Here is a 20,581-nt window from a genome sequence, read left to right as displayed (position 1 = left end):
ATGGTTTTAGCTGGCAAATGACTTGGTTAGAATTTCCCTAACTTTCAAGGGTCATTATGTTTGAAGCATAATGAGCTTGTTATCTCTTCCGCTAATGGGATTTTACTCTTTGAGGGGCAGGCATGCTGAAGAAGTTGTTAGATTTAGCAACAGTGATACAAACTACTTGAACTTTCACATTTAAAAATGTCATTGTGACGATGAGAACCCTAACCTTTATGACTTGGTACAAGGAGGAAAAGAGGGTAAAATGGGAGGCATAGGAAATTGAGATGAAAATTTTATTTCTTGCTTTAAATCCGGTTCCTTGGCCCAAACCCATTAAGACAGAAATGTCTGTAAATCAAAAAAGATTTCAGTTCCTTATCCTTGTTAAACTTGAGTACTGAGTAATAATTCAGTATCAAATAACAAATTAATTTTGAATAATTATTCAACATTGAGTTATACATTGATTTTGAATAATAATTCAATGTGAAATAACTCCAGAGCTAAAAGGAAATAATAATTGAAACAGGCTTCTAAGATTGATTGTAACTGGGCTGGCCTGCATGAAGGCTGTATCTCAGGAGTGATTTCTCACTTTCCAGCTCTGGCTTTTTCAGCTCCTTATTTTTTTAATAACGCATAATTTTAACTTAGAGCTTATTAGGTGCATCTGAGTTATGGCTCACTCATGTTTGTCATTAAAGGTAATTTTTCTCATTCAGCATTTCTTGGTAATTTCCTACAACAACTTCCTATAAGTATTATAAAGCACTCCAGGACAGAAGCAGAAACTTTGAGCACAGTTCTGTCATTGGCTTGTGTGAGACTTTTGGACATGTCTGTGAACTTGCCCAGATTTCATTCTCTTCTTCTTTAAATGAAGAAGAAAAGTTAGATAATCTGCTCCATTATGAAATTCTGAGTATTTTTCCTTCTTAGGTACAGTTTTAATTTTTGGCTCGAGATGAGCTACATCCCAAATGTCAGTATTAATTGTTACTCTAGACTTATAGACAAGTCTGCTAGGTAGTGCTTGAACACTAGAAGCTCTGCTCACTAAAGCAAGATGAAAGGATTATCTGAAGAGGGATTGCACAGCAAAGTTTGATAAACAGTTTTAATCCTAGAGAAAAATTAGGAGTTGTGGTAGCTTAGATCAGATATCATGGTAGTTCTTAGCCAACTATAGGTGTCTGTCTAGAAAGGCCTAGTTCTAGTGATGAGTCCCACTTCACACCATGCACACAATAAGCAGCTGAGACTTTGAGGTCACTTCATCCACATGTTTAACAAGCCAGACCGTGACTATTAGGTTGTTTGTGAAGAAGATATAATATATCGTTCTAGTGAATAAATTGGAGCTCCCAAGGGCACATTCTGAAAATGGGGTTTGAAATACATAGCCCATGCTCTGTGTGAGTAAAACTCTATGAACCAGGGACTTGTGACCCTAGAACATGACACAGCGTCTGGTGGTTAGTAAGTATTTCTTAAACGAATAATAAACATCTGGAAAGTTTATGTGTCCATGAGGACATAACCATAACAAAGAGTAGGGGCTCATTTGAGATTACTTTATATGGGAATATTAAAAGTGAAGTTTATAGCTTATGTGCCTTTCAAATTTATTTTCAAGAGGCAATTTATTCTCATTTTATTATATTTTTACAATATAGTGAATGTCTTAGATATAGATCACAGTATTTTCAGTTAAATAACAAAAATGACAGCATAAACTCCATATAGATACACACATATATACACATATATACACATATATTCATATATACACATAAACACATATATACATATACATACACTTATATACACACACTTATATATACATGTACATGTATATATACACATACATATATATGCAACATAAATATACATACACATATACACACGTATGTACACACATATATACATATACACACATATATACATCCACACAAACACATATACAGTATACACACATATATAAGTATGCACTTACATACAGACACACACATATATCCATATATACATATGGATATATACACATACACACATATACATATATACATATATGCACACATATAAATACACATACACATATACATACATATATACACATGCACATATACACACACATATATACATATATACACATATACATACACATGCACATACACACACATATATGTATCATCTAGAATTTCTTGGCCTTTTTCTCTAAAATAATATGAGTTTGTTGGTTTATTAACTTTTGAAGTGCATACATAGATCTTATACTTACTATGAGAATTAAGAACTCTGGCTCATCTAGTCACACCTGTGGAGCAAATTAGTATGTTTGTACTTTATTGACTTTAAACAAAGTTTGCTACAGATGCACACAACAGCATCTCTATAAAGTAAAAGCACCATTTCCAATTAAAACTGACAATAGTTCATTAGTAGCAACTGGTGTTACATCTACTTTAAAAACAAGCAGCCTACCCACTGGAACTAGCACACTCTCTGTGTTAGTCCTGTTAAAACCCAGACCACCTCCTTGGGCCTTTCATACACACTTGGTCTTCTAGGAAACAAACCAACCAACCTAGCAAACAAACAGTTTTGTGGACACAATGTGTTTGTAGTTTCACATTTTCTATTGTTCTTGTTCTGAAACCCTTCCGTGGAGCTCAGAGCTTGTGTCAGACAGATGGGAAAGCACTATGGCACAGACCAGGATCCAGTGGTCGTTGGTTCCCTGTTGGTGTCACAGACCAGGATCCAGTGGTCGTTGGTTCCCTGTTGGTGTCACAGACCAGGACCCAGTGCTCTTTGGTTCCCTGTTGGTGTCACAGACCAGGACCCAGTGCTCGTTGGTTCCCTGTTGGTGTCACAGACCAGGATCCAGTGGTCGTTGGTTCCCTGTTGGTGTCACAGACCAGGATCCAGTGCTCGTTGGTTCCCTGTTGCTGTCACTAGTACAGTTCTACCCTGTGTGCTCACCATTTTTACAAATTCATCTCACCTAGCTTTTTAATTACATTAACATTTTGAAGAATACACACAGAGAAACACAGATATGTATGGTGTGTGCATGTGATATGTGTGTGTGTACTTGAGCATGCAGTTCTACAGGCTTGATGTGGGGTATGTGTGCACGTGCGTGCATGTGTGTGTATATGTGTGTGTGTGTGCATGTATGTGTGCATGTGAGCATGAAGTTCTACAGGCTTGACGCGGGGCCTCATACATGCTATGTACATTAACAGGCCAGTAGTGGTTTGTTTGTTTGTTTGTTTGTTTAAAAGAGGAATAACTTTAAAATCAGAACAATTTTCAACATAGTTTACAACAGAATTAGAAAGCAGTTGACTGGTTGCTATAACCGTCTTCCAGTAGGTGGCGCTGGCTTTACACTTCTTCCACAACTTGTACTGCAGTGTTAGCATTAAACACATAGGTGCATTGTAAAAATCTGAAAGTATGTAAGGAATATCCAGTTAAGAACATATGGATTTACAAACCACACTTTCCCTGCCTATACTGTGTTCCAACCCTATGGGTAGAGTGAAACCTTTTTCGTTTTCAATAGGACTTCAACCCCCTTAGCTTGGACGTTTCTTGGAAATGTCTTTCATATGTAGACTTTCTACAAACTAAAACAAGTTTTTGTAAATTAACTTATCTTGTACCAAATAGCTGATTTAGCAGTAATTTATAGCTTTATATGCAGCTAAATTTTCTGCAGCAGACCACCCAAGAATTAAAGAAAACTATACATTTTGTTTTGCCATGTTTTGGATTTTTATAGAATCTTGAGATGTTATTAGTTAAACATGTTGAATGTTAAGCATGGATCAGTTTTTACATGAATGAAATATTTTAGGAAACTAGAAAAATTGTATTTTAAATGTTTATTAACGAGTTGATTAATGAGTTGAGTGTTTTTGAAACAAGATTTAGTAGCTTTATAATATAGTAAAACTTCAATTAATACTGAAAATTTGATATGTAGTATGTGTTTTAAAAATTATTGGTAGAGAATACATATTTTGTCAAGGCCAATTTGTCACAAAATAGCGCATATATAAATACAAGGTGTTGGGCATATGCCTTACTAAACTTTGTTAAATGGCAAATAAAGTAGTAATTATAAAATCCAAAGCACAGTAGAACAGTCAAGAGAGGCATGAAGAATATCTTAAGCACAGGTCAGTATTGCTTTTTGAAAATTAAGTATAGCAATGACTGTAAAGGATGCATAGCATCACTGTCTGTAAAGGATGCATAACATCATTGTCTCCAGCAGTTCTACAGGGCAAGATGAATGTGGAGACACTGCATAGACAGGATGTTTCTGTATTTCCACATGCTCACAGTGAGGTTCTGGAAAAGACCAGAGAGGAATGTACTAAAGGGATCTCACCCTCAGCTGATCTGCATGACAAAGCAGCAGCCAGAGGGAACTGCAGAACACACCTGGTCATACCTGTGAGTTTTCATCATCCCAGTTTAGAGTTTCAACTGAAACATTTTATTCAGCTATCAAATTTTTCATGATTTCTTTTGCTGGATACATTTTAATTTAAAGTTATTTAAACTAGGTTATTGAGATACAGTGACAAAATGATAAATAAGCATATGCAGATATTTTGTGCCTTCATTGAAAGCAACTATTTATTTGGAAATCTTAACATTTGTTAGAAATTCCATAATTTTCACCTTTATCTGCATTTAATACACCCACATGTGCATCACTTATTTTAAAATGTTACAAAGGTAATTACTAGGTACTTACTGGATTAATCAATTATATATTTGCATACTTACACATATTAACTTTTATGATAAATATTTCCTTCAACACTACTCATGATGATTATATTCAGCCATGTGATTACAGAGAATAGGATATATATTTTAAATCAATAGATTATTTGAATTTTAGGCAAGCCAGGAAAATCTACCATTGTAAATTAAATATCTTTACAGTTGTAATTTTATAAGATTTTATTTTATTGCCAGAATACATATTATCTCAGGATGACTCATTCCAACTTGATAAATATTTTAATATCACTCATGTGATTTTATATACCTTAACCTCATGTTTCAGAGCCTTTTACTATAGTTTTGGCATTGATGATGAAACAATTATAAGTTGTTCCTTACTGGCTTGGTTTTTGTTACCACTTTGCTTTTGGGCCCCAGGAGCTTCCCTTTCTACCTTTATTTCATGTTTTCAACTATAAATTAAGAGCTATATAACATTTATTGTTGTTGTTGTTATTGTTGTTGTTGTTGTTATTACAATTAGACAGAATTCTCAAGTGTTACATTAGCTGAAAATTTCCCAAACCTTGCTGTATAGAACCTCCATTTCTTGCTATCCAAGAGAAGAAAGTGGAGAAAAGAAACTGGGGAACAACAGGTTAAAGCCTGGAGAAGGTGATGGGATGACCAGGCAAAGTATTTCTTGTTACAGGAAATGCTTGGATCCTGTAACGTACCAGACAGGCTGAGATTTTTTTGACTGTTTAGTTCACTGCTCCATTTGGACTCAAACCACATCTGTCCCATAATGGGCACCCATTGCATGTTTGTGGGCCAGATGAATGTCGGTGAACAAGCAACATCATCTTATGCCACAGAATGATGGCCACTGGGGCGCAAGCTTTTTTAACTCTAGGGTAAAAGGAAGTCCTTTACTGACACTTTCATGAGTCCGCATAGACACTCCCTCCAGTTTAACTATGGAGGCAATAGCAGGGTGAGAAGTGTCTTGCAGCTTTCTGCGCCACATGGCAGGATGTCTTCCTAGGACCAGATTTCATACAGGACAGTGCAGGGTCTCGAAGGACGAGGTCGCTGTACCTAGTGGGGAGTGGAGCTGGCAGGAGACGACCATGTGCTAGGGAGCATGGGTTAGCAGTAGGCGGCATAGTAAGGTACCACAGAGCATGCTCTGAGGAGAGAGTGTAGCGAATCAGTCAGGGTACAACCTCGAGGTCCTGGCCCGTGTCAAATAGGCGTGTGAACACATCGAGTAACTTTTTTGGGCATTAACTGCTTCTTGAGGGTTTTAGTCTAGAACCCTGTCAATTTTGAATTTATAATATGAGGAATATTAGTTCTGTTATTTACCCTGTAAATTATCAGATGATACTACATATTACTGTCTTCATTCATAAATTTGAATACTCAGTTTTTTCCACTCTACTATTTTCATTGTAAGGATTCAGCTTAAAAACCACTGTGATAGGCTGGTGAGGTGCCTCAGCTGTTAGGAACACTGGCTACTCTTGCAGAGGACCAGAATCGAGTCCCAGCACCCATGTGACAGATCCCAACTTTCTGTTAAGTCAGTTCCAGGGGATCCAGCGCTCCCTTCTGGCCTCTGCTGGTTCTACATGCATGCTACACAAACATACATTCAGGGGAAACACTCACATCCATGAAATAAAAATAAATAAATCTGGGCTGGAGAGATGGCTCAGTGGTTAAAAACACTGGCTGCTTGCTCTTCCAGAGGTCTTGAATTCAATTCCCAACAACCACATGGTGGCTCACAACCATCTACAGTGGGATCCAATGCCCTCTTCTGGTGTCTGAAGACAGTGACAGTGTACTCATATAAATGAAATAAATAAATTTTTAATAAATAAATATAAATCTTTAAGATAAGCATAATGATAAGGATATATGATAGTTTGGCAGTGTTCTTTCCTCTTTCTAGTGGAGCATTGATAATGTACCACATTTTAAAATGTATAAAAATATAAGAGACTTTCTGAGATGGACCTCATGAAGAAAACAGATAGATTCTCCTAACCTGATTTGACTATGGAAACTTCCCTCTTTCACTTTCCAAGAGGAACAACAGATTAGCATTTCTTTCAGGAGTCAGTGTTTTATAAAATAATTCTCTGGCCCAAGCTGGATTTAGCATCCTCATAACCTTATATCTAAAGAACCTTTACACTAGTCATTTATTAGTCCTGGTAGAAAGGCTTGAACATGGACTCAGGAGAAGTAATAAAGGATCAAGTACTTTCAAAGGAAACATTTTTACTCCATCATCATCATTTTTATCACACCGACTCACTAAACAAACACTATTGTAAGTTTGAAACCGAGATCTAAGAAACGTGGGTCTGGGTAACTAGGAGACATCTTTGGAGAAAGGTTTAAGCAGCAGCCACTGAGATGGAGACTTAAGTAAGTAAATAAGCAAGCCAGTTTCAGATCGACATTTGTCTTGCGCTGACACAGTATTTGGTACAGGGAATGCAAAGATAGCTTAGTAAATGCGCCAGCCCTCCCCTGGGAGCAGCTGTTGAACTCAGTAGCCTTATGGGCCTTTTTCTGGAGTTTTCTGTGTGAAAAAGAAAAGTGTTAACTTGTATTCTTTCCTCCAGAATATCTTAGATTCCTCTGGGCTAATCAGTTAGCTCTTCATCCTGTTGTAGAAGTTACAGACTTGATTTTTGTCATCTATTGAGACACAAGTTTGATGTATACCATGAGTTAATTTTGGAAACTTGAAAAAAATTGAGTCTTTAGACAACACATTTTCTTTCTATCGAAGTATATTCAAAGTTGTATTTAAATAAAATTTTGCATGATAATCTAAGAGCGGCTTGTTTCAGTGGGTGACTACCTCCTATCTCTTAAGCAGACTGTGATCCCCAAAGGGGAAACTGAGGAAGGAAAGATGGATAGAGAGGATATGGCCTGTGAGTGTGTGCATGTGTGTGTGTGCTTGTGAGGGTATGTGTGCCTGTGTTTTTGTGGGTGTGTGTGTGGGTGCCTGTGTGTGTGTGCTCGCACATGCATACAAATCGTTTTGATTGCGTGTAAAATGTAGAACTGAACTGAGCCTGTCTGTTTTTAATTTTTTTTCTTCTCTATGGGCTATGAAGTTCAAGTGAGGGCCCATGCTTAAAAATAAAAAAAAATTAAAACCAGGGAACTTCAGGTTTGTCAGAGTCTCACAAGCAATCAGATAGAATTGACATGAAGTGACTTTCTCTTCCGCTGCTGTCCCTAGATGATGGCAGTGCCTCAGAAATTCTTTTTTAGTCAGTTGCTTCGCAAGCAAGAAAATGCTTTCAGGATCAAGACATGCCTTAAATATTTCTCTAAACCCTAAACTTCATGGTCCACATTAACGCGAACATCATTGCTCCCAGGGTTTGCATTAAGTTTTGAAGGGTTGATAAAGTAGTTTCTAGCTCTCTTGGGCATTTAAACAGATGCTGATGAAATGATGGCTGTATATGGGCTGCACAATTAAAAGTTTATGGTGTACAAGTAAATATAGACATGTGGAAGATGGCTTCTTTTTTTTTTTTTTTTAAAGATTTATTTATTATTATATGTAAGTACACTGTAGCTGCCTTCAGACATGCCAGAAGAGGGCATCAGATCTCATTGCAGATGGTTGTGAGCCACCATGTGGTTGCTGGGATTTGAACTCAGGACCTCTGGAAGAGCAGTCAGTGCTCTTAACTGCTGAGCCATCTCTCCAGCCTCCATGAAGATGGCTTCTATCTCATGGCCATTCAACGTTTTTTAATGACTCTTACGTCAGGATGAATGAATCTCTCTGTGGTCTCCTGTCAGGAAAGTCACGCAGCTTCATGAACGAGGCTTTGCTATTATGGTGAGAACTTCCAGCCATCCTAGTTAGCCTGAGGTACCACAGAGTGGATGATGCTAGCCTCTCATAGTCCAGGTACACAATAGGAATAGTCCAGTCTGTTCACAGTAGGAAAGACAAGTCAGTCTCACACTCCCCTCCTTGGCTTTAAAGTCACTTCATTTCTCAGATCCCAAAGTGTGCTCTTTTGAATCTGAACCCACACCTTTTCCTGTGTGGAGAATTGGTGGCTTCATAAAACTAGCTGCTATGACTACAAACCTTCCATCTGCATAGTTGTTTGTAGGCTGGATGCTTCCAGCCTTGGTGTCTATACATTTAATCCCACCCCGTCTATCAGTCAGCTTTTGAGGTGGAACTTTCTTCCCTATTTGGACATTTCCTGGCACTCTTGATTGTAGACATTTGATTTCTATGGATGTCTGTGCTTCCTATACTACAGGGCCAGCTAGACATTGTCAATCCGGATGGGAAAGGTTTCGGGTACCAACACCCTGTGTGTTGGCTCCCTTTACGCAGAGCTCTATACATGCCTTCCCTAAGGACTTGGGTTGTGGCTGACTTTTTACCGGTCCTGCTTCTGTGTGTGCTCAGTAGGAGGCAGGAGCCTTCCTTGATTGTCCCAAACTCCCCAGTGCTCAACTCAAGTCTTAACTCACTGCGGAGACTTAAATAAGTGACTGTAGAGAGAATGAATCACTATTATGCTTAGAAGTTTGTATCTTGAAGAATTTACAATCTTTCTAGGAGATGTCTGCAAGTAGTTGGACCACACTGTATTTGCTCATATAGATGCTACTGTGTAGAGCAAAGGAGCTATCACTGAAGGCTGGCAGAGGTGAAGCCACCTGGGTGCATAGAGTGGTAAGGAAAATGGGCCTCAAATGCCTGTTCACTCTGCCAGTATAGAAACCGGAGGCCAATTTCATTGGTTGGTGCTGTGCCTGTAAAAAACATGGCATTATTTAATTAAAGAGATGCTATGATTCTTTATATTATGTGTTTTTAGGGCTTAGAGCATGGATGAAATCAAACTAAGTTTGTTGTAAAAATTAAGGCTTTTTTTTTTTTTTTTAAAGCTCAGTTGGGGTATTAATTCTATGCTTTCATTACTTATGGATGGTCCCTGCCATTACCCTACAGGATTACCCTAAAGGGGAGGTGCCCATGCTTCTCAGGGTAAATGCCTTGTTTAAGATGGCCAGAGGGTTTTGTTCTCTATGCTCATGCAATGTTCATCTCCAACAGACCCTCTACTAATACCTCTCATGTGGACCTTGAGGATGGGAGTGCTGGCTTGGCTTTAGGTAGGCTGACATTAAGCCAGCAATCGAGTTAGACACACCGTGTGTCTATAATCCAGCCAGGTGAATACACTCTCAGAGACACGTTAGGTAGGTACAGTCTGAAAGGTGGCCCCTGAGAGTCCTCCTAGAGACAGAAGCTACAGTAATGTTTAGTAATGTAGAAAAGATGGGATTACCATACATGCAGAACAGTCAAGTTGGTTGGCCTCAAGGCTCGCCCTTTGCCCATGTCCAGTGTTTATCCTGCTCCCGCTTGGGCTTTCTGGCTGCGTTCAAGTTACCTGTGTCTGTCACACATGTTTGAGCTGTAGTGTCTTCACCTCCTGCCTTGGCCATCTCCACTATGCATTTGGAAAGTTCTTGAGACATCCTTACTATCAGCTTCCTCCCCTTCTCCAGGACTCTGTCCAAATATCACTGTAGTGAGAGCCTCCCACCTACTCCACTGTGACTGCTGTCCTCCATAGCCTGGGGGCCCTGGCCCTGCTCCATCCTTGGCTTTTCACTCTTCTGAACTTAGCACCTTCTAAAACACCTTCTATTAGAGCTTCCTTGCGTTTTCTGTGTTCTGTGTATCTTACCTCTGCCATAACAGGAACACAAAGGCAGAAGGTCTTATTTTGTTTCTGACTCTGCACTGATTGCACAGAGCAAGGCCAGTGTATAGATAGTCCTCAAGACAATGGCGGAAGCCATGATGAGCGGGCACAGCGAGGGTAAAGCAGTGCTTCACATATGCTCAGTAGCTGGCTCAGTTTGATGACTTAGGAAAGTAAGTAGTCTTGATTCAGCGTTCTCAAGGTGAGCAGTGCAACCCTGGTTTGTGAATGCCAGGGCCTGAAGCTGCATCCTGGCACCTTGAGTTGCTTGAAGTCCCAAGAGTCCGAACTGAGGATGCCTCTATAAGCAGGAAACATCTCCTCCTCTGTAACGTGCTATTTCGTTCCCTTTACTGAATTGCTAGAGTTGTATAAAAAAGAAGAAAAAGAAACCAAACAGCATGGTGTTTGTGGCACACATTTGCATTTTATTCTAAAAGTCAGCTAGACTTAGTTTTATAATTTCCCACTTACAGATTCTAACACCCCTAAGCCTGAAATAAAATATTTTTCCAACATGATAGACTAGTGTGAACTCGAACATGGAAGTTCACAGTAAAAATTAACCTATGCCTTAATTTTACGCCACCTGTCAGTACAGCAGCCACATATTCCTACATTAACTTCACCATCTTAAATCAGAGCAAGATCCACATCTCATATTTATTATCTTGGTGGAAATAGTCAATATTTTCATCTTTCCGTAGCTCTAGAACAGAAATTCAGATTCTGAGATCTTCAAGTTTGGGCTTTATTTGGATTTCCAGCCCCCCCGCCCCCGACACACACTGAAGTATAAAATGTGTGGTTCCACAGTACACTCAACACTTAGGCACAGATCTGATTTACTCCATACAGGAAGTGGAAAGTCCTCTCGGCGTTCTGTACATGTGGTGAGAAGCTTGCATGGGCTTGCCGCTGATGGTGAAGGATGTAGGATCAGCAGTTATGGGCTAAGGGCAGACATTGTTGGGGGCTGGATAGATGGTTCAGTGGTTAAGAGCACTGACTGCAGGGCAGTGGTGGCACATGCCTTTAATCCCAGCACTTGGGAGGCAGAAGCAGAGGCAGGTGGATTTCTGAGTTCAAGGCCGGCCTGGTCTACAGAGTGAGTTCCAGGACAGCCAAGGCTAAACAGAGAAACTCTGTCTTGAAATACCGCCCCCCCCCCCCAAAAAAAAAGCACTGACTGCTTTTCCAGAGGTCCTGAGTTCAATTCCCAGCAATCACATGGTGGATCACAACCGTCTGTATTGGGATCTGATGCCCTCTTCTGGTGTGTCTAAAGACAGCTACTGTGTACTTACATAAATTTTTTTTTTTTTTAAAGAATCACATAAGGGTGGACACTGTTACTCTCTCATGTCCTGCCAGCTTCCTCCACTTGTCTTAACTCCTTACTGCAGGATTTTATTTTTTTTAGTTGAAATTTACTGCATAATTTGAGAAGAGAGTTGTTACCTGATTTTCTTAATCATAGAAATAAGAATATGGTCCAACAACTGCGTGTTTGAGTTGCTATGTCTCCTTAGTGAGTTATGTTATAACCAATACTGTGAGCCTAGTTTCTGTCTGTAAAATGGACGTATGCATCTTAAAGGGTGCATGGCACAGAGCAGAACTTAATCTTAGTACTGTCTCCTCCCTTACTTCCTATTTTCTTCATTTTTTCCCTAAAGATTTATTTATTTATTATATATAAGTACACTGTAGCTGTTTTCAGACACACCAGAAGAGGACATCAGATCTCATTACGGATGGTTGTGAGCCACCATGTGGTTGCTGGGATTTGAACTCAAGACCTCCGGAAGAGTAGTCAGTGCTCTTAACCACTGAGCCATCTCTCCAGCCCCCTTTCTTCATTTTTTTTAAAAGGGTAACTTGCTAGAAAAAATGCTTTTCTGAGGGTCTGATAGCAATAATTACCAGTAGAACACTGGTGCACACAGAAGCATCTAAGCTGCTACCTTTTCAACTGGATTTTAACTTCAGAATCTTCTGTGATTCTATATGTAGGGGCTGCTAAATCCCAGTGTTGTCAGGGATGGATATGATGAAACACTCATCTATGGTCACAGTTTGAAGCAGGCAGAACCAGAATGCAGACTCCGTTTTAGAAGTGTGTGACGTGTGTGTGTGTGTGTGTGTGTGTGTGTGTGTGTGTGTGTGGTGGGGGTGACAAAGCCTTGCTGTGTGGGATGACAGGTGTGCCCCTCTTTCATTTGGGTAGCTATTGGAGTTTCAATGCAACTCTTCCCTTCAACAGCAACATGGAAGATGTCTTGGTATAAAAAAAAGGGCATATTTCTGTATTTAAGTCTGTCTGGGTTGGGTTTAGGATAGATTTAATCCATGTAACAATTACACTATAGGGGATGGGCTATGATTCGATATACAGGGGATAATATCATTCCTCTAGATGTACTGTGTTGCGTCTGTGTGCGTGTGCACCAACTTGTGTCCTCAAAGTGTGCTGTTAAACATTTCAAGAAAGGGATACTTCTCTCCCCCGCATACTTCTAGGCCAATTTAAAAGTCACTGATCAGATGTCGTATAACACAAATGTTAAATTACCCTGTGTAATGAGAAAATTACGGTACCTAAGTGAAGATAATAAAGGGGAACCATGCACCCAATGAATAACGCTCAGATTTCAAAATGAAATGATGCCCTCAGAATCACCAGTGGCACCATGTGCCTTTAGCACAGCCAGCCTGGTAGGGAGCAGAGGGCAGAGACAGACAGGAAGCTTCTCTCTGTACAAGCCAATGTTGGTTATGCTAGCAGAATTAGCATATCAACCCAGCTTTCCATTGTGCAGCAAATCTATTATTGCTGTTAAACAGTATGGAGAGACTTTTATTAAGATCTGACCAACTTCTCATTGAGCTGTTTAATACAAAAATCACAGTAACTTTCTAATATTCATGTCCTTCCTTTCGCTATTAGGTATACTTTCAATGCCTAATTATTTGGTGAACATAGTATGACCAAAGAATAAAAAAGTGTATGAAGTGTGACCACTTTACCTAATTGCCAGCCTTTCTCAGAGACTAAATCTCACTTACAGTTAGGAAACAACATTTATATTTAAGGTTGACAAGCCAGGATGCAGGAAAATTTCACTAACTTAGAAGATGACCTTTTAGTGCACCAAAACCAAATAATTTGTAGGCTGTGACACAGGGCACATTCCTCCAAAATTTGTGTGAATACTGCTTTCGTGGTTCTTGAAAGACAAACAAAGGAAGCTGGGGTGAAAGCTTTCCCCTTCCACACATGATGGGGACTAACAAAGGACTACAGCGGGTCCCTTTCAGAGTTCACCATTGAAATGGGGTCTCCGTAGCACAGCTAATGACATGGGCTCATAGCGGAAAACAATCTGTTTTTAAGAATTTTTAGATCAAAAGTAATTTCTAATCTATGAAATAAGGACTCTTCAATACCCTCCATTCACCAGTAAGGCTTTTATGTTTGTGTTATTTACTTCAATCAGATGTTTTCAATTTTACCTCCCCCCCCTACAAATCCATGACAGGGGGTTCATCAATACTGACCAACAGTCTTATTCTTTTCCTTCAGAAAAGAGATTTTTTTTTTATTTTTGAGAGAGAGAAAGAGAGAGAGAGAGAGAGGGAATGAAAAAGAGAGAGACATCTTTGCCTCAGCGATTGGCAAGCATCTGCGCTTGTGAAGCCTCTTTTTAATGAACGCTCCTTAGTAAAATGACTCAAGGTAAAAAATCAGAAAAGCATCCAATGTTAGGGAACTGCAACCCAATACCATGTAATTTAAACCTGCGGTTGCTTCTCTTGTACCAAATGACATACAGATGGGTGGCTGAGCTCTCACAACGCTGGGAACACAATTGGCCTTTTTGTATGAATGAACGTACATTAGCCCAAAATATTCTCGACAGATTTGCTTAATTCTGATTGTTCAGGTCTTAATTATCAAGCCCTTTGGAACCAATAATTTTATTCATGATAATTTGTCAGATTAAGTTTCTGATTAATGAACTTTGTGACAAAATTAGCAGGCAACCTCCTGTCAAATAAATAAAAGCAAAATGAATTTTAAGAAGTCTGTAAGGGAGGTAAAGAGGAACTCACCCAACTCGGTGCCTGCTGTTTGAGAAAGAGGCCTTCTTCATCCAAGCTGAACAGGCAACTATTGGGAAATAGAATAGAACAGAATAGAAATGTCTATTTCTGGCTACGGGACAGCAGTAAGCAGGGTTTCTCCCACCAGGATGAGCCTGATGTTAACTGTGGTTTAGCTAGGTGGGAGGCCTTCAGGGCTATTGCTGATGTGCCAGTTGTACCCGGGTCTCTTTCTAGACCAGCAAAGGATGGAGAGGTTGGTAGAGGTCAGTGTGACTCTTGCTGGCCTGGCCAGAGTTATCTTCTGTTGGCTTTGGTTTGCTCTTTCCCTGGCTGCCTGTTTTCTGGTGGAGAATCAACCTTCTGTCTAGGTGGCCCCTGTTCTGGAAGAGGATAGCCCTTCTTCGGTCCCACAATCAGGATAGCTGGCTAGTTAATTCTTGCCGAGTTTAACTTCAGTCATCTCATATTCTGTGTTAGGTGCCTTAAAAGTAAACAGGGGGGAAGGGTTTCCACTGCCAAATCAGGAAAAGTTGAATTTCATATTCAGGATACCAAGGCTAACTTCAAGACGTTAGGTAAGGAATCTCTGTGCTGAGGGCCATCTGCAGGCAGCTTTCCTACTATGATGGATGGCCAGGGAAAGGCCTGTTACTGTAGTGAGTAATGGCTCTCCTGTCTCAGTCATGGCTCTTCTCAGTCACTTGCTCAGGTAAAATAATAATGCACATAAATAGGCGCTGTCTGAACATTTCGCCACAGTCTTCGTATACTGAAATACAACTACCCTCGCTGTCAGTAACATTAGAATCATTTCAGCATTCAGATACCCCTGATCAGGGGATCCTCCCAGCTGAACTGTCCCAGCCAGGACAGCACAATCCCTGAAGTAAAATCGCACTCAGCTTCCATGTCTCTGTGTCTTTTTCTCCCTGCCTTTCTCTGTCTCTCTCTGTCTCTGTCTTTCTCTGACTCTTTCTCTCTCTAGAATTCTTGAATCTCACTTTGGGATTCAAGGTATCAGGTGGCATAAAGGATGTGCCACAATCCTGTAAACAAATGCCCAGTGAATTTCTAGTATCAGGTGCTACAAGCCTTGACTGTGCCACATTGTTGCCGCTCCAGAGGAAGCAGTTGGCTCTTTTAAGTGCATTCTGTTTGAGCTTAGAAACCAGCTGCAGCTCAGGTAAGGTTTTGTAGTCTGTTAGGGACTCTCTGGTCATTGACAAGTGACTGTAGAGGCTGTGCTGTGGCGGCCAGCCAAAGCAAGTATTTAGGATTCAGGCTAAAATGGCTCTTTCTCCCATATCCTCTCTTTCCAGGGTCATGTAGGGATAAAAAGAACTGTAAGGTGGTCTTTTCCCAGCAGGAACTGAGGAAGCGGCTGACACCCCTACAGTACCATGTCACTCAGGAGAAAGGAACGGAAAGGTAATGTGTGCTGTAATAAAAGCAAGCAAGCAGGCAGGCGGGCGGGCAGGGAAGCAAGCAGGAGGGCAAGCAGGCAGGCAGACAAGCACCACTTTCTCCCCCTCCTTGAAGTCTTCTTTCCTGTTGATTATTTTAAAGAAGCTATACCTACTGGTAAGGCCTGCAAATGACTGTCTTTGAAAAGGCTGGAGATGGCACTGTTTAGGTTAAGGCTGAGTTTTGTTTCTGTTTCCCTCCACTCAGCGAACGTGCTATCTATATAAAGCCATGGGGCTTTTGCTAAGGGCCTGTTTTTAGTTTACAGCGAAATGTGTGGAAGCAATAGCGATTTGGGTACTTTTTTTTTTTTGGACAACATCACAGCAAGGAAAACTGTGAGGGACGTGGCACTACGCCAGGAGGCTGGCATTTTGAAGGTGGCTATTGTAAAGCATAGACGTTTTGGCTGCAAAAAGAAGGTAGCATAATTTAGTTCCTTTCTATCCCACTCCGATTTCTTTTTGAAGCACATGTGGAGAAAGTATTTATTGGCTCATTTGTGGTTGGAATGTCAAAAATTTTCAATAACTGCCCTTGCATGGCTTTGGTCCTTGGAAATTTGCCCTACATCCTGGAAGGGGGAAAAAAGTTCGTTCACTTCCAAGACTGTTTTTAGTGAATAAAATAAAATCTCTCTCAGCTGATTCCAGCTAAAAAGTAACTTGCCAAGGCCCAATGATTTTGTTGTCTAATTTATACCACAGAGCTTGGCATGCGGCTGTAAATGTTACCTCTGATCCAGATTTATTAATGATGTAACTTTGTGTTTCCATTCATGAACTGAAAGAGCTCTTTCCCACACAGGGGATCCTTGCTAATAGACACCACACTCTCCCTGTCACACAACCCACTATTTACGGAGTTTACTAAACGTTGAAGCTCTGACAAAGTGTGCCTTCCTTGTACCGGTGGTGGGGCTAGATCACAACATACAGGACTTCTGCCCGCCAATGTTGTGTGCATGCCTAGCAGAATGATTTAATGCACACAAACAACCAGAGATTAGGTCATTCTTAAAAATTCTGTTTATAAAAAAATTGGACCTCGTAAAGAGGACGAAACGATAATAAAAACAAGCTGCGGAGCACATAGACTTTTTGTTGGGCTACACAGCTGATTTGTATTAACCGAGTGACCTCCTTGCCTTTAAGATTGTTAACTTAGAAAAATATTCCCTTAAAGCTGCAATATTCCTTTTCAAACTAAAAGAAAAAAAAAGACTCCTTCAACTTGAAGACTTGGAACCTGCTACATTTTCTGGTTCCCTCTTGCATAGTGTGGGGCAGTAGAAATCTTAGGTAATAATGTCCTTCATGTGACTCAAACAGTGGGCTTTTTTTTTTTTTAATTTGAAAAATATTCTAAGTATTACTTACAAGGATGGCTTGATATTTTTACTTAACCTGTACTAATTTTGAGTAGTTATATGCACATTTTATACACACATATATATACATATACATATAAAGTATATCACTGTTGTTCAAGTTTCCATGTTTCCATATGTCTGGTCTGTTCTCATTTTAGGGCCAAAAGCCCTGGAAAGCTTTACCAGAGAAATGTACTTTAAAGCAGTATGTTCTATAAGAAGGAATTCTAGCTTTGTTGACATTTTTGACGATATGTTTATTGTTTATCAGTGCCTTTGAAGGAGAATACACACATCACAAAGATCCTGGAATATATAAATGTGTCGTCTGTGGAACTCCGCTGTTCAAGTAAGTGTCCTGAAAGCCGATAGGTTTAGCTGGGTCACATGACTGCACCCTTCTGTGACTCAGTCACCTGTGAATCTTTCCTCTGCTGGATTTGATTTTATCCTTTTATATGTCTGTCCACTCCCTGAAAGCGACAAGGATTACAGACTTTCTTGGCTAAGTTCTAGCATGATAGACTGGCTAATTTTGTACTGTTCAGACATTTAAAACAGCCATCATTAACTTTGTTCTGCTTCAGAACAAATGTTCTAACCATTGTCCTTAGCAGAGGTTCGAAGAAAATCTTGGTAAACAGAGATAGGCTTAAGCATTTACTGATTTGTCTACCTTCAAGTGATGGCCCCATTGATGGGCCATTTTGCAAGTCATTCATACACATACTTCAAGATAAAATACACCCAGGGAGAAGTCTATAATTCTACAATGTAGGGACATTCCCACAGTAAACAAGAGGTAACAATATTTGAGGTTAACATTATTTTGACATTGGCCTAAAATCCTCTTTTTAAAAAGATCCCAGCAGTTCACAATAATGTAGGCACCACATAGACTTTTTGACTAAGACAGATAATTCTTGGTCTGGATAGGATAATCTTATCAAGCGAGGACAGTCTTTACCAAAGACGCTTTGCCTGGGTGCGTAAAATCTCAGGATCCCTCTGTATGTCCCTTAGAATTGCTGCCCTGGGGGAATGAAAGCAGAAACCTTACTTAGGAGTGATTGACCTTTATTTGAGACAGGATTAGGAAAGTTCAGAGAATAAATAGCAAAAGAAGAATGTAAAACACACTTTAGTTTGCCTTGTGTTTCTCCTTTAAGATACTAGCATTTACAGATATTTCTGAAATAACAGGAAAATGGTAGTTTCCTTGAAAATTTTTAAGAGTTCCAACTTTTCCCCAATGACATAAAGCTTTTTGCACGTTCCTGTTGGTTGACAATCTGTTCCGAATTCTTACTCTTTTTTTTTTCATGTTAAAAAACCGACCCTTCAAATTGTCACCCATTCCCTGTCAGAAAACACACATCCTCATATTTCAACACCCTTAGCTTATGTCATAATAGTTGACATAACACTTAAGACAGCTGCTGAGCCATGCTAAACTGGTTAATACCCCAACTGGTCAAAGCTGCCCACATCTCTTGGCGTTTTTTGTTTGAGGTGCCCCACCTCTTTCCCAATCATGTGATTTCACTGAAGGACTGGCTGAAGGAAAACTTACTGTTTCAAATAAGAAACAGAGCCAACTGTGAATGGAGAATTTAACCCTTGTGAGCGTTTGAATCACAAACCCTGAAAGCAAGACTCTTACTCTAACACAAATGCTTGCAGGAGTCACATTCACCTTCGCGGTAACCTTCCAGGTGACGTTCTCGGTGACCCTGTGCCATTCCCCCTAGTGTTCCTGTCAGCTTCTATTTTCTAAACTTCTGAGAGATGGGATTTAATTTTTCACTCATACTTTTGCTGTTTTCGTCATTCACTCTCTCTTGATTTCTCATCTACTTTGGGGACAAGGACCCCTGCTCCTCTTGCTGGAGATTGATTACTCTTTTGGCTTTGTATGGTTGTCTTCATGCTCAAAATGCGCGCCCGGATGCCCACGGAAATGCAGGGGTCACAGGGCATGCGCGGTTTTGAGAGACTCGGGTTTTCCGTCCTCTCTTTGTGCATGCTTTGCCGAAACTGTGCACCTGGGGCGGGGGTGTCAGTGGTCGGCTGCTCCTTCCATACAATCTCTCCTGTGGTTGTTTTCCTCTCTCTTCTCATGGGGTGGCATGCCTTTCATCTCTCCCAAATATTGCTGGAGTTTATTGTCTAGTTACACTCTTCAGGCTCAAGCCAAGTAATAGTTCAAGGATGTATTAATTTTGAAGACAACCTCCCTGAAAGGGGAAAAAAACCAAAAACCAAAAAACAAGAACTAGAGGTGGAAAACATTGAGATAGCGAGTGTTGCGGGCTCCTGCCATGGGTCAACCGACCTTCCTTCCTGTCTGTGTATGTGCCTTTCTGTGTATCTGCTTTCCACCCAGGGATTTAAATGGGTAGCCATGAGAACACACATCAGTGAGTTTATTCAAATAATAGGAAATGAAAGATTGGGGGTGGTCATAGTTATTTGTGGGGAAAAAACAAGTCTTATTTGATTGATAGATATATTGGTGAAGACTGGGTTTGCAAATAAGTGTATGTGATCGATTTTTCCACTTCTGAATGTCGGAAATATGTAGGTCTGAGGTGTGGTCAGAGGCATTTTAAGCAGGTATACAGAATATGAAACAAGTGGAAATTCCTGTTTTGCAGTTATTTCTGATAAGTTTTTTAAAGATACAAGAGGGAAAGTTATCAATCAGCAGGTTCAGGGTTAGAATCCACATAGGTGTTTGAACAAGAAAGTTTGAAGTATTTAAAATTATAAGAGAGGGTTAGGATAGAGAGGGGTTTACTAGTAAGACATGAAAGGAAGTTAGAAAGAATACAGATGCAGCAGGAGTGGTCATGTGTACACATTGTAGGGGTGGTCATGAGTACACACACAGCAGGGATGGTCATGAGTACACACACAGCAGGGATGGTCATGAGTACACACACAGCAGGGATGGCCATGTGTACACACACAGCAGGGATGGCCATGTGTACACACACAGCAGGGATGGCCATGTGCACACACACAGCAGGGATGGTCATGTGCACACACACAGCAGGGATGGCCATGTGCACACACACAGCAGGGATGGCCATGTGCA

The 20,581-nt window shown here is 40.2% G+C and overlaps 1 protein-coding gene across 5 annotated transcripts in view; it reads left to right on the top strand.

The window, feature by feature from the left end:
• Msrb3 (methionine sulfoxide reductase B3) overlaps positions 1-20,581 on the top strand; it is a 123,167-nt gene that overhangs the window by 30,964 nt on the left and 71,622 nt on the right. For all 5 annotated transcript variants that reach the window (XM_031349861.1, XM_031349858.1, XM_031349862.1 and 2 more), the window contains exons 3-4: positions 15,965-16,073; positions 17,753-17,830. In XM_031349861.1, coding sequence (XP_031205721.1) covers positions 15,965-16,073; positions 17,753-17,830 — 187 coding nt within the window. The remainder of the gene's footprint in view (positions 1-15,964; positions 16,074-17,752; positions 17,831-20,581) is intronic.

The sequence above is a fragment of the Mastomys coucha genome, unplaced genomic scaffold, assembly GCF_008632895.1.
Source record: "Mastomys coucha isolate ucsf_1 unplaced genomic scaffold, UCSF_Mcou_1 pScaffold4, whole genome shotgun sequence".
Taxonomy (NCBI): domain Eukaryota; kingdom Metazoa; phylum Chordata; class Mammalia; order Rodentia; family Muridae; genus Mastomys; species Mastomys coucha.
The sequence above is the reverse complement of the archived record's forward strand: the minus strand, read 5'-3'. Positions and strand labels throughout refer to the sequence as shown.